The 15,033-nt window shown below is 41.1% G+C and overlaps 1 protein-coding gene across 4 annotated transcripts; it reads right to left on the reverse strand.

Annotated features, from left to right (window-relative positions):
* Nucleotides 1–2,021: 2,021 nt before the first annotated feature.
* On the reverse strand, nt 2,022–14,939 carry LOC306806807 (galanin receptor type 1-like). Of its 4 annotated transcripts, none has more exons than XM_079315867.1 (4): nt 14,810–14,939; nt 13,886–14,284; nt 12,954–13,019; nt 2,022–3,272 (listed from the first exon to the last, which is right to left on the reverse strand). In XM_079315867.1, the coding sequence occupies exons 1-4, from the start codon at nt 14,924–14,926 to the stop codon at nt 2,955–2,957; spliced, it is 900 nt and encodes a 299-aa protein (XP_079171993.1). In that variant the 5' UTR covers nt 14,927–14,939; the 3' UTR covers nt 2,022–2,954. The 4 variants fall into 4 exon arrangements, with proteins under 4 accessions (XP_079171993.1, XP_079171992.1, XP_079171994.1 ...); XM_079315866.1 differs by having other exon boundaries at nt 14,471–14,902; XM_079315868.1 differs by having other exon boundaries at nt 14,412–14,902.
* Between the last annotated feature and the right edge of the window lie 94 nt (nt 14,940–15,033).

The raw sequence follows: 15,033 nt of genomic DNA on the forward strand, positions 1-15,033 counted from the left end.
GCCCGAGCTGCTGCTGCTGCTCAAGGAGCGCCCATCGTCTGGAGGGGCTGTTCTCATCTTCTGCAACAGTGCCAGCACTGTCAACTGGCTGAGCTATATCCTGGACGACCACAGAATCAAGCACCTGAGGCTGCAGGGGCAGATGTCGGCAGCTGCTAGAGCTGGCATTTTTGCCTCTTTCCAGAAGGGTGAAGTGTCTGTGCTGGTCTGCACTGACCTTGCCTCGCGGGGGCTGGACACCAGCAGTGTGCAGCTAGTGGTCAACTATGACTTCCCAGACACCCTGCAGGACTACCTGCACCGCGCCGGGAGAGTCGGCCGCGTTGGGAGCAAGGCAGCTGGAGCTGTGGTTAGTTTTGTCACCCATCGGTGGGACGTGGACCTGGTACGGAAAATAGAGACTGCAGCCCGGAAAAGGACAGGTCTCCCAGGAATGGACTCCCTTAATAAACCTTCAACTACAGAAGGCTGATTCAGGTTGCCAGGCATTCCCTGGTAGGGGCTTACCTTGTGGTCATTAAGGCAGAGTGAATGAGCTGCTGTGTGTAAGGCAGATTGAAAGAATAGAATCGAGTTTCAGAACCAGGTGATCAGGTTAACTTTGTGCACTGTTCTGGAAGCTGCAGTATTCATTTGCACAGCCATCACAACATGTGGCTTTCCCAAAGGAAACTAGTGAGTAACAGAATGTTTTTGGAGAATATCGAAGAATGACTTACGGTTTACTTATTTTGAGGCATAATTTAAATTCAAATCCAAATGAAAGTGTGTCTATATGATACACGGCTCTATTGCATTTCATTACTGCCCACCACCATCAGCTAACATTTGTTATTGAAACTTAAAAATTGCTACTGTGGCAGGAGAAAAAAACCTGAGTAGTTAGAGACAAAAAGGATGCTTGATTTTCTTGTGATGCAGCAGTTCATTCAGAGAATTCTAGACCAGATACCTGTAAAGTACAGTGGGAATGAGAAGGCACAATAATGCCTAAGGCTCTTTCGAGTGCTTAATTTATTTTATAGTTACCATTCACTGAGAAATGGGATCTTGCTCCTTCATATTATATTAAATAAAACTGAAAAGCCCTAAAGTGTTTCCTGCGTATTTTTTTCTGCCTACTGTAGTGACATGTCCAGTTTCTGAACTGAATGTAAAAAACCAAAAAAACTCCAACCCCAACACACTGGAAAATGTCTTTTGTTAAATGAGGGAAGAATGTTTACTCACAGGTTCTAGTGACTCTCATGTAACAGAGTGAGTGATTTCTTTTGAATTTTGTGCCTTTGTCCTATTTTACTTCAAACTAAGAGAGTTGAAGTGAAGCTGAGGTTTTTTCATATCTAGCTGCTAGTTTGTATCCATGGTAAATAATCACACAAATAAGCATTTTAGCCCTGATTTCTGTTGCAGTGATTTGCCATAACCCTTTCTTTTAGTGGCTGTTTTTCCCATGCTACCCACTTCAGGCTGTGCAATGACTTGGAATGTAGAAATAGTAGATTTCCACATTATGGTAAATGAGAAGATTACAGCATTAGATCTAAATCTAGTTTGTAAGGAAATAATTCACTGGAGCTACTCTTAGTGTACTGAGAGTAAAACTTAAACAAAGAAAACTTGCACAGATAGTCATCCAAGGATCAGGCAATGCATGTGATCTGTTCATATTGCACAGTTAAGGGGCTCTTAAAGGAAGTTAGAAACTGCAGTAAAATTACTTAATACAATAGCTCCCAAGTTTTTGAAATATAGTGAAAGAGTGATCTATTTGGAGACTGGAGAAACCCATTCATTGCGTGGACAGTAAATAATTTGTAGTTTTAACTTCTGTAACTCCCATTTTTGCAATCTATAAAATCCAGCTCAGTCTGGATTGCAGCACACAGAAATACTAAATTAGACAACACAGTGAAATAATGAAATTCTTTCAGACATTTGCTTCCTGCTTTTGAAGTAATATGCACTTTATATAGTTACAAATAGTAACCTTGAACTTGGTACAAATACCCTTGCCTGTTTGTTGCTAGAGCACTGTTATCCCAACAGTGTCAAATAAACTCAAACAAACAAAAAACCCAAAAACCCCCTCACCACAAATTTCAGGCATTTATATACTAAAGTGTCTAATAAAAAGCCTTGGATAGATAGACTCAAGAGAACACTGTATTTACCAACAAAACCTTTTGTATACAGTACTTTCAAACAAAATCACGTTTTTTAAGCATATATTGAGAAATACCACTTTCTTATTGTTGCTCACCAAGAGACAGTTGCTGGAGCCAGTGATTAACAGCAGTAATTACACACAGGAGCACACAGGCACTCAGACCCTGGCATGTATAAGCTGATACAAAGCCAACAAATGCAGATAGCCACGCCACTGACACATCATGTGAAAAGTGTAATTGCTCAATAGGTAAATGCTACAGCAAAGTCTTCAAGGAGATTTAGAGACCCTACCACTGATAGTGAGATAAATGTATATGGAGCTCACACATGGTTAAATTAGTTGAAGAAACAAAGGCATCCAAAGACTTTAGTTTGACATCCCCCAAACTGTTCTCTGAATGTCACATCACTCATTGTTCATGTCTTGATGACTGTCTACAGACAAAATTACTGCTGTCTTCTTGTCTGTGCATATTCTACCTTCTGTGTGAATCTTATTTTACACCCTATGATCATAACTACAACTCCATTTGGGCTCTATCTTACGGACATTCAGATAATTCTGTTGCACGTAGCCCAGTGACTAGCAAGGTACCCTAGGCCAGGCTCTGCCACATATCATCACAGCAAGAGGGAAATATGTCTCCTACCACTCCAGTAACCTGGCAAAGTCCACACCTCTGCAGGCTCCACTGCTCCCTGGAACACACTTGTATGCATGTCCTCCCTAGACAGAACTCTTCCCTCCTCTTCCTCCTGAAATGTATTTTTGTGAGCCCAGCTTACACGTTTGTGGTGGAGTGTGTGGTCGAGAAGTTCTCCATGCGCACTCTGGCCAGTTTCTCAGCAGCCAGCGGCCGCAGGACGAGCTTGCAGGCGCAGAGCTGGCGGCAGGCCCTGCGGAAATTCTCCGAGAGGAAAGCGTACAGGATGGGGTTGATGCAGGAGTTCCCGTAGGCCAGGCAGTGGGAGATGATGCGGAAGGTGAAGGAGATGTTGTTCAGGGGAAAGTGCCCAAACTCTGCCCACATGGTGATGATGTGGTGTGGCAGCCAGGAGAGCAGGAACACAGCAACCACGAGAAGCACTGTCTGCGCCGTCTGGAAGAGACAAGATCGTCTATTAAATGGTCACAGTGATCAAGTGAGTCTGTGGATTGAGTTTGCTTTCCTCTGTCAGTAGTGAAGGCAGCATAACACAGGCAACACTGGCAACTGCAAGGTGGGCAAATTATGACAATATGAAAAAGGATGCTAAAAACTCTGGTAAACTTGGATTGACTGGTTTTGGCTCAAACAAATAACTAGACAATTAAGGTAGCGCCTGTAAAACTTCTAACAGTTCAAAGGCTGCAGCAATGCTAGCTGTGTTACAAGGAAGAGTGGAAATAATATTCCCTAACATCTGGAGGGTGAGGAACATTAAGGCTATTGAAAACAACTTGCAAGTAAACACACTCCTGAGAGGAGTAACAAAGCCTGAGGAGGAAGGTTTTTCTGTGTCTTCCTTATTACAGGAGAAACCAGACAACCAACACATACAATTTGGGTTGGCTTTTTTTTTAAATACACAGTGCTCATTGGTTAGACAGATTCCTAGCTGGGTGATGACCTGAGGGAGGCTCCCTGTGCCTGTGGGATCCCAGCCTTGCTGCCTGGGTTAGGTGTGTGCCCCTGCAGTGCTTGCTCCCAGTTAGCTGGCCAGCCTCTGGCACACACTGTCACTTGTAAGTCCCAAAGCTTGACCTGAGGTAAAATTTTCCTGAAAACAGTTCTTTGAGATCTCCCTACAAAATGAAGGTTAACAGTGGCAGTAACTAAAATTAAGCTGTAACTCACTTCAACATTTTTCTGTAAGACCCTGAGGACTTAGAGAAGTGGGAACAGAATCACACTTTTCAAGTTTAGGAAAGCTGGTAGTGTTGCTTTTCTCACACTTTCTATTTCTGAAACACTCAGTGGATGCCTAAAGAGGCTCAAAGATTACTGACTTGGGGGCCATAAGATCCTTGCCTGATGTTTTTGTAGGGCTAATTCCACCAGACTTCATGAATTTTCAAAAACACAAATGGTAATGCAAGGTGAGCAATTTTTGTGTATTTAATCCCTCAATTTTGGGGTTCTGTAGCAAATACACAGCTGGTGAATTCCCTCCTCCTGTCCCACTTGGTTCTCTGCACAATGTTTTCTTTTTAACTTTGATATTTAGTGTTTCTCATTTCTATTTTGTTATTTTAATAAATGTAACAACTTGCAAACATGCAGATGATATCCTTCCCCTAAGGGGAATTGTTGTACAAGTTGCAGAAAAGCAGTGGAGAAAAATTTAAATTTAGGTTTCATTTCAGCTCAAGATTTACAGCTTTACTGGTCTAGGTCAATAATTCCCTTGCATGATTTCAAGTGAATAGTGTAAAGTTACTTTCCAAGAAAAGGGATATTTTTCTAGTGAACAGAAATTCATTTAGTCAGTGGTTATCATGGCTACATTTAGTTAAACCCATTAACCTCTCTAAGGAAGATCTTACTGTGTTTGATCAAGCTACAACCCAAGTAAAAGAAAGGAATTTCTGTCAAATACGTCTCTCAAATAAGGTTCTATTAGCTTTGAAAGGCAATTTTAAGGTAATGAAAGGTAAGTTTATTGTGTACCTGTCATGCTCCAGGTTGTTCCTTGTTTCACCTACCAGAATGCTGTCTGACACTGAGCTAACAAAGATGCTCCCCTAAGATTGAACAAACTACCCTGCCAAGCATCCTCAAACCAACCATGCTGGGAGCCAAATGATGTCCTTAAAAATAGACTGGAATGATTAGAAGTTGGTGAGACTGAAAGACACAGACCTAGTGGTCTTGTGGGGTCTAGCTAACCCAGTGTGGTGTGATGGGCACCAAAGAAATGATTAATGAACAGTCCCATCATTAGCTTTCACCAATAATAGTGCTACTTCTTTACCCTCCAGCAATGTTAAATAGCCTAGGCTTGTTACCCAGGCAACCTTTCAGAGCATCCATCTGCTTAAATTAGGGGATACAAGCACTGAAATATTCTTTTGAATAAGCCTTATATACCTAGCTTTCCCCCCCTTTTATTGTGAAATAACAAACTCTCCATTCAACACGGGGCTGTGAATTCACAATGGGTTTGCAGTTGCTGTGTAACAGCACAGAGCTGTTTCTGGGGTCCAGCTTTTTTGGGATTTTGCAGCTGGAAAACACAGAAAATACTGGAGAACTAATGTGCATAATTCATAATTCAAGAAACAGGTTTTGAAAATGGACCTCGTGTCTGTTTTCTCAATTTAGGGAACAGGTAGTTAAGAGAGAGGAAACTGAAACAAAACACTGTTTGGCTTTTAATGTGGTAACTTTGCTGTAGCTTAAACTACTGTTCCTGTGGGCTGTGACCAGCTGTGGAGGACTGATCCAAATAGTTTGTGTACTGTTTGAGCTTCTTCCATGGGCTGTGACAGTTTGCACAGTTGCTGCATTACTGCTGACCAAGCTGTCCCAATTAATGCAAATCTTCTGCTTCGACTTTGAAATTTTGGTGGGTCCATAATAGACACGTACAATGGCCACAACTGGCCACTAAAGTCTTACTATTCCTACAAGTCTTTCAAGCAGCTCCAGGAAATAACTTACAGTGTAGTTGTTGTACAGGCAAAATAAATGTGTTTAAGCTGTACAGTGAAGCAATAGCTTGGTGGAAAATAAAGGAGATATTTTTGTTTGTCAAATAATTTCTGTTACTCCTCCCCCCCACCCCCTTATTTCTGTCATGTGCAGATTGTGTTGAGTTTACTTGCTTATTCTTTCACTATTTTTGTAGGTCATCTGCCTCTTAATTATGTTTTCCAGCCTTTCTTTTTTTGCCCTTTGATTATTTTTCTTCTGGCCCTGAACAAGCTATTTCTTTCTTTCAGCCTTCCCCGTCCTTCAAAAAGCATTGGAAAATGTGTTTAAAACCCCATTTTTTTTGGAGATATTCAGGACGATGATGAATTTGTTAACATTTAATTGTGTTTAGAGTTGTTGTCCTTGATAAGCTTCTGATGAAATTGCTTCAACGTGTCAGGCATCTTTTCAAGGGCAAAATTAAGATTGCCCTGTAATGAGTCAAATGCTTCAAATATTCCATAGATTTACATATTTTAGGAAGAACTACCTGAATGTTAGATTAATAAACATTCCTGAGATTAAAATATAGAGTGGACAGAACAGTGTAGAGGGGTAGAGGGCTTGTCACTTTCCTAATTTAGTCCCAGTTGGAGACAGCTCATCTGCACATCATTTTTCAGAGCTGATCAGACCATCCATTTCTACTGTGTACCTCAGCCACACAGAAATGGGAAAGAACATTCAATTAGGTTTTTATTAAACAGTACTGGCTTGCAGACAAACTGTGCTTCATTAGTGAGACCACTGCTGTTTCCTGAAAATGGTGAGATTTTTTTTCTTCCATAATTCTAAATGAAGAAGCATAAAGAAGCCTGTGCCTGTTCTTCCACACTGTCTTATCAGCAAATTGCAATTGACTCTTCCTTTATTACTGCTTTGTAGGAGGATGTCTGATATCTGATTATGATTTACTGATAAATCTTTTCTCCTGTTATGCTCATCTCTAACTTGTGTATTTTTCCCTTTAAAGTTTGAGAGACAATTGGTGCACATTTTTACTGCCCCAGACTTCATTATGGTAAACCACAGAGTAACAGACATTACCCTATATTGTAATTTACTGTAGTGAAGACTTGGAAAAAATGTAGTGACCCAGGTGCCTTAAGCTTTTGTTTTTAGATACTGCAGGCATCTAAAAGAATACATGTGGCTTAGTGCAATATACCACTGTACTGCTGGAGGAACTTACCGTCCTCTGAGGAAGACAATTTTTGTGGCTTTAGATTCAGGGATACCCAATCAAGAACATCCCTTTGCTCAGAGTCAATGTGCACAGTGAAAACTGCCAGTTTCCTCACTCCTGGTGCCACGTTCTTGTTTGTTTTGTTGGCAAATCTGACTCCCCCTGATGGATTTGCAAACATTCTTTTTCTTTTTGCACATAAAGTTCTTAACTGAATGGACAGAAAGGTCCCAAGCACAATCTGATCTCCAGAAATAGCTTAGTGATAAATACAAAATGTTTAGAAAATGGCATAACTATTCTTAAGTAATTTAAAGGTTAGATAGCAGCTGTCTCTACTTCAGAGCACCCACATCTTTCAATTACTATCGAAGCACTACTAATTGCACTCTGTTCTTTTTTTATTATTATTTTTATTATTACACTTGAGTCTAATTCTACTCTTCAGTGATCTGAAAACCACACTGAAAGTATTCTTTCTTATTGTTCTGTCTTCTTTCTTGGAGCCAGAGATGTCAGTTGGATGTCATGAAGAAGAGGAGGGAATGAAATAATCATTTTGATTACTTGCTTTATGTGCTAAGAGGGACTCTTCATTTCCCAGCAGCTTGCTTGCACTGTTCCAACTGCTCATCTGCACATCTCTCAGCCTGGGATTATGCCACTAATCTCCTCTATTGATGCCCTTGAAACTTAATCACTTTCTATTCATAAATGTGTTTGAGCATTGCGATATTTCTATTATGCTCTAATTGGTAATGATGCTCTTAATTCCTGCTGCCCTGGGCTCCAAACAACGTGCAGGATTTAACTTCTGAATTATTTTCTTCTGCTTGATGGATCCAGGGATCTTCCATGTTCCTTTGCTGTATTTATTGTTCAAATGCCAAGACCTTGAATATCACGTTCATCATCTATATGAAAACCTTCAATTTGCATGGACAATAGCTAAATAATTAGTTTAGTGTACAGGAGAGCAGTTACAGTGCTATTGTTATATGCCTGTCTTGGCCAAGATGTTCAGGAATACTCATCTACGTTGAAGGAATTCTCTATCTTGTACCTCAGGCTCTTCATGGCCTTCAAAGTGCAGCACTCCAGGGAGTGTCCCAAATAAACCATGTGTGTCTTTGTGATTACTTAGCTCTGGAAGCAATGAACAGCTGATTTGCCAACCTGCCAGGTAAGCACGGCTCACCTCTCTATTGTAGCTAACCAATAGAAAAGCACATGTTTTAACAAAGAATTTGTTATCTTTAAGTGGCTCATCTGGTTTGTTAATTAAAGCTTTTGGCCTCAAGGTCCCACAACTCCTACAATCTTTTCAAGGGAGTTTGCAAAATAGCTGCAAAATTCACTTCCCCAGACACATTCTTAAACTTGAAAAAGCATTTCAGATTGTTCAGTTTGCAAGGCTTGTTATTTGTTCTTTAAAGATGCACAAGACAGAACTGAGTAAACACTGAGGAACCCTGGTGTGCTTCCGAGGCCAGTAAAACAACACAGAGCTATGCTAGACCTTAGTTTGCATTAATTTCCATTTTTAAATCATCTTATTTAAGGCAGATGTGTGATCTGAGTTCCTGGGGCTGGCCACTTATGAAACATTTTGCAACACAGTCAGACAGGGAATCGTTAACTTTCTTTGGAGCCAAATTACAGGCTTGCTGTACTCTGCACAGCTCACAAAAGAGGTAAGAGAACTGAAATATACTTAATTGTCATAGAGGGGTGCACAGAATTTCTTAGCATGTGGTCTTGATGGCTGGCCTCAAAAAACGATTGTCCAAGGCTTCAAAGGAGAATCCTGCAGCATCACACCATCTGATTTTCAAGGCTGGCAAACTCGTGCAGCTAGTACAGCATTAAATGGGGAAACAGCCAGTCATGTATCTCTTCTGCAGGCACAGTCTCAGTTCATCATGTAGAATTTCAGTCTAGGCATGCAAAAAGTTCTAAACATCTTCCTTGCTCTAATGCACAGGTGATACACATAAATAGAAACACACTTTAAATTGAGCATGTCCAGCATTTGACATGTAGATGGCAAAGTTATATAAAAACTTCAAAGTGAGAATCTGAATTAAGGATCAAATTCTTTTGATAATGGAATGTGAAGTCAGGATGCAGCAACCTTTATGCAAGGGAAATTTTCACTGTTTCATGTGTGCATAAATTGAAAAGATTGCTATACCTTGAACATAATCATCCTTTAACTTAGGATCTTACAGATCACAACCCAAGCACAAAACATTTTGGGTTTTTTTATTTTCTTGTTTTTTGTGATGTGTGCCTCTATGTCATTTGTAGGATTCTGCTAAATACAAACTTGTTCTTTTCAGCAGATGTTTGAACACTGACTTGGAAAGGGTGACAGCTGTCAGAGCTCTCTGATTATTCACAAACTGGACCCATTCAAACAAAATCTGGTTGGGGGGATAATCAAAACTCTACCACTATTTTAATTTTTAATTGGATTTTGTATCCATACAGTGATAATAGGCAGAGTTACCACATGCTTATCTGCTCCTGCAGCTCTGCAGGGCCCTGGGCAGCAGGTCCTGCTCTGCTGGGAGCAGGCAGCACCCTCCAGGGAGGAAAGGGAGCACAGCTGGAGGGAGCAGGCACTGGGAGCCATGCTGTGTCACAAAGCAGCAGAAGGGGGTACAGAATCAACCAGGACACTTCTTGGAAAAATGAATTCCTATTATTGTAGTTCCTTATGCTTTGTTTCCTGTTTCCGTTGGTTTGATTTATTTTAAATAAAGTTTGTAATTTTTTTTTTTTCATTTTAAAGGCATAGATACAAATTACTGATACAGTATGATCTTTAAATGGGGAAGTTGAGCTACTGTATTAAGTACCTGGGCTGCAGTAATATGCTTCACATGCTTAGAGTCAGTTAAATCCGGGATTATTTTGCTTTCCCTGCTGCTGCAATGCACCTAGGAAACTCATTCATGTACTTGCACAACACTGGGGCTGTTCATTTGGCTGTGCCATCACTATTTCTTCAGAAATCACGTTAGGCCTGGATTCAGCAGTGTCCAACTTGTTCTGTAAATGTTTGTCTTATTGTGGTTCACATGCTCTTTCCAAATTTCCAGGATGTACTAATAGGAGATGAAATACCAGCTCCTCTATGACCTTTCAGGTGGCTTTAACTTGGATTTGTCCCAGTAATGCTTCTTAATGCATTTCTGTGTTCTATGGCTCAAACTATGTGAGTAAGAATGATGTCTCTTCTGCCTGTCATCAGTGTTACAGGATTTGGGGGTGGTGGGACTGAAATTACACCAAGATTCCAGCATGGTCAATGAAAGCTAAAGATTCAGAAATAAGTCTTGACATTTAAAAAAATCTTACTTGGTAGTACTACTTTTTCAAAAGCAGCCTACAATGGAGAACAGTAGCAATGTGTTTCCAGTCAGCATGTGGAATGCTGCTTATGGCAAGACCATTCCCTGAAGTCTATGGCATTTGCTTTCTTTCTTAACTATGTTTTATCTTAAAGTGCTCAATCTTGAGTAGAGTTCTTATAGCTTCTGAAATGCTGAGTGACAGAGCAAACTGTAGTGGTAATGTTGGCAACTATTTCACTGGAAAATCTTGCTCAACAAGGACTCTGAGTCTGCAATTTGATTATTTTGAGACCTTTACTCATGTATGGAGACCAGACGAGCATTGGGAGATTTGAACAAAAAGATGTTTGCAAAATTTACTATTTAACTGTTTAAAACCAAAACAAACCCACAAACCAAACAGAAAAAACTCAAACCAAATCCAAAGGGGAATATCCAAAAGGAGCAAACCCAGACCCCATTCTCTTGAGAGGAGAAGGAGGATAGTAGCTCAAATGCCCTGTTCTGTCGAAATTTTAGGGATGAAACAGGAACTGCATGGCCATAGTTTCAGACTATCCTTTTTTATGAATATGACACCTTGTTTTCTGTATCAGTTTGGTGAAGACACACATTGTGAATTAACAGATGTGACTCATGTGAGAGGATTTTGCTGTTGTGCTACACTTTCTGTCATAGCTCAAGCAATCAGGGTTTAGCCACTGAAGTCACACAGATTTCAGAGCAAACTCAATGTTCTGTACATACTAAATTAACCTTCCAAAAGTGGCTCAAGCTTAACTTGTCAAGCATCTTTCAGTTAAATAAACAAATCTGTTCACTTAATCTCTGACGAAGTTTATGAATTAAACCCAAACACAACTACTTTCACAAATGGACCAACTAAGTACATATGAAGGAAGCTAGATTAACACAATTGACAGCCATCTATGAGTTTCCTATTAAGTTCTAAAGTGAAGTGTTCTTAAGAAGATGTGCTTTAAAAGGCTGACTCTCCCTCTTGTGCTTCAAGCATACTTTGGAAGCACATGCAGGAACTGAGTATGTATGCAACCAACCCAAGGAATTCTCCCTAAAAAATGTTGAGTAGTGTTTGCAACAACAAAAAAACTTGTTTAAGTAAGTACACTAAAGAAGATGTTTGGCATGCAGGAAGGGCAGATGGACAATTTCTACACAGACAGGGCTGGAAGAAGACATATTGTGAAGGATGATGTGTTTGCATGTAGAACGTGTTTCATTTTTCTATCTGAAAGGATCACCTATTTACCTAGGCCTAACTGTGCCACATGAATCAAGAATTGCTATTAGGTTTTTCATAATTATGGCCAGGGAAGTACTTAAGGGGAGGGAGGAAAAAGTGCTGCACCACTAACTTGTTTGAGCACGTAAAATCAAAGGTGTTTTTTAATGTGGATCCTCTTGGCAATAGCTGATAAAAAACTCAAGGTCGAATAAATTGTAGAGCTATTTTTTCATCCAACTCTACAGAGCAAATCTGAAAACAATGCAAGCGAATACATTTGAAAAATGTCATAAATGAAATTCTTAACTTCTTTACAGGAAAGTAGCAGTAGTAATTTTCAACTGCTGGTAGCAGTCTCTTAAAAATTAGCAACAAAATAGGTAGTATGCCATTCATACATAAGTAAGGAAATTCTGGAGGAAAGTTTAAATCAACCAGTTTAGGGATCGGTTGGTGATTTTGAAATCTAAAACAACTTCTCAAACCTGTGAAATTATGAAATGATACTATGTGGAATTACAGTACTTCTTAGCACTTTATCTGCTGCATTTTGCATTATCAAAAGTGTCAACACATTTTGGTTTCTTTTTCTCATAGAAGCTGTTAAACACACAAAACTCTGATTCAGCTTTCTGTTTGTACTCTGCACCATTGATACAGAAATTATACTATTGGTTTTGACATTTTAATTCACAGTTTATCTGCAGCAGCATCAGCATTCATCAAAAAGTCAGCAGGCAAAAAAAGACACAGTGTTCTTCAACACAGTCTGTTCCATCCAGGTCTGGTGGTGTTCCTGCAGCAGGCAATGCACAGCAGCTCATTGCTGCATAATGTGCTGAATTAGGAAAGGTGTTTAAATGAATGTTTATCAGAACCCACCTGAAGTTAGATGAAGACAGAAAACATATTCAAAAACACTCTCAGGGGAAAGTGAAAGGAACACCTGTATAGTAAATATTGCTTGTGGTGTATTATAACTTTGATAGTTATCATTTTATGAGATAATATTGCAAATAGCAGTTGAGTTCTATCCTTACAGACAGGGCAGGTGCAAGACCAATTATGAATTGGTCCTCATAAATATATTGCAAACAAAATTGAGAGTATGCTAGTGAATGTAATGAACCAGTAGAAACTACACATAATCTACAGCTAAATTTGGTTAGGATTCATAGGCAAAAAGGAGTGACAGAAACTGTAACAGCTCTAATTTAACTGGAATCAGCACAGAGCAGGCTGATTACTTTATAAACCTGGCATATCTATTGCATTATAATCAATGTACAAATTAAACCAAAGATATTTACCTTCTTCTTTGATCTCTCTGACTTCTTGGAAATGTTCTTGACTTTCGTATGGAGATGGTATAAAACCTTGGGAGAAAAAAAGGAGCAATATATTGAAGGGGAAATTGAAATTTGTGCATTAATACTTGAACTCCTCAAACATGCACAAAAATTTTAAAATAATTGTTTTAACATGATTAAAAGATGAATTTGATGCTTTCAGACTTTTAATTCTAAGCCCTCAATGTTCTTTTTCAAGAAACAAGGTTTGGAAAGAGCATTAAACCTTCTAAGCTTCCAGTAGTTCATCATATGTTTAGAGTTCAGCTGGCACTATGCTGAAATCCACAGGAGTTTTCGTATGGACTTTGAATTTTATATTAAGCCTCAGATTGTGTTAATTTACTCCCTAGGCTGATGATGCACATGGGCAGAGGGGAGGCTGTACCCTGGTGGGACTGTCCTGCTGCTCCTGAAGGCAGCACAAACAAATGCAGTGGTAGGAGTGGTTCACCCTCCAGAGGGAGGGTCATATGGAGTGTTGGAGCACTGTAGGCAATTCTCAGTTAACAACATCTAGATCTAGCTTTTGAAACCTGATTACAGCACAGCAATAACCTGGAAATGTTTATCCCTCTGTAGATTTTTCCTCTTGCCAGTAACAAACATTTGTTATTTAGAAAGAACAAAATGAATAATATGAAAACCAGCAAGAGTCTTTAGGGGGTTTGGGTTCTGGCTGGGTGTCATCTTGGTAGTCATAATCCTTTTTGTTAGCAGCTGTAATTTCATTCTCTATTTTCCTTCCCTCCCCCTGCCTCAAAAAAGCATTCTGTACCAGGAGAGAATATAGAAAGGGTTGGATCAGTTATTTAGCTGTGTTGCTGTATACACACACAAGACTCTGGGATGTTCCCCTCCATTCAAACATTATTCCCACCCCTGGCACCGACCTTGGCGTAGCAGCAGGTGATGAGCAGCAGGGGCAGGAGGTATCCCACCAGCAGGATGGTAATCTTGTACATCTGCTTGGCTGTGGAGCCGTTTGCCCAGTGCTCCCAGCAGAAAGAGCTGTTGGGAGCCTGCTGATGGCCACTCATGAGGGCCTGGTGCTGGGCCACGGGGATGGCGATGAGCAGGGACAGCAGCCAGATGACAGCCACGCCCAGGGCGGCGTTGCGCCGGCTGCGGATGCAGGGCGAGCGCCTGGCGTGGACCACGGCGATGTACCTGTCCACAGACATGGCCACCAGGGTGAAGATGCTGACCAGCATGGTTGCCATGGCCAAGTAGTGAACCCACTTGCAAAAGAAGGCACCGAAGATCCACTCTGGCAGGGAGTAGATGGTGGCCTGGAAGGGAACGCAGAAGAGCAGAAAGGAGAAGTCAGCAATGCTTAAGTTCAGGATGAAGATGTTGGTGGCACTGCGGGATGGGCGTCCCCCGGGCCGGAGGCGCCCCAGAACAACCAACACCAACGTGTTTCCCACCATTCCCAGGAGAAAAATCAGCCCAAAAAGCACTGGTACAATCACCACCTCTGGGCCACCCCTGGTTGCTCCTGCCCAGCATGTTGGGGCCTCTCTTGGGTTGGTCTCAAGGCTGCACTTGCTGGTGTTGGCTCCAAAGGAAAGCACAAAGTTGTTTTCCTGCTCCTCCATGGAGCCAGGCAAGGAGCAGTCACTGCAGCCCTGGCTGCTGACAGGCACGTCTGTGTTTGTCGGGGTAGCCAGAGTTGAACTTTTGCCTTTTCCAATCCGTGCCCTTCCTTTGAGGAGTAATTTTCTTCAGATGATTCTTCCGAGTTCTCTCTGTCTGTAGTGCAGATGATTCCAGGGTCTGGCAGTAAAAGGAGCTGAGGAATTTGTGTCGCTCACAGTTTTGGCAGTTGGTGCAGCTGTGGCAGAGGAGAAGTTCCTGCCAGAGGAGCAGAGGATGAGGCTGCCCTGGGAGCTTGGAGCAGCAGCAGAGCAGCAGCAGCTCAGCTTCCACATGCCCCTCCTCTTCTGCTTCCCTCCCACACTCCCTGCATCTGTGGCTGTCATACCTGCTTTCCCAGCTCCACGCTGAGCTGTGGCACAGAGAACAAATGCTGTCTGTG

Source organism: Erithacus rubecula (assembly GCF_903797595.1).
Source record: "Erithacus rubecula genome assembly, chromosome: 12".
NCBI lineage: Eukaryota > Metazoa > Chordata > Aves > Passeriformes > Muscicapidae > Erithacus > Erithacus rubecula.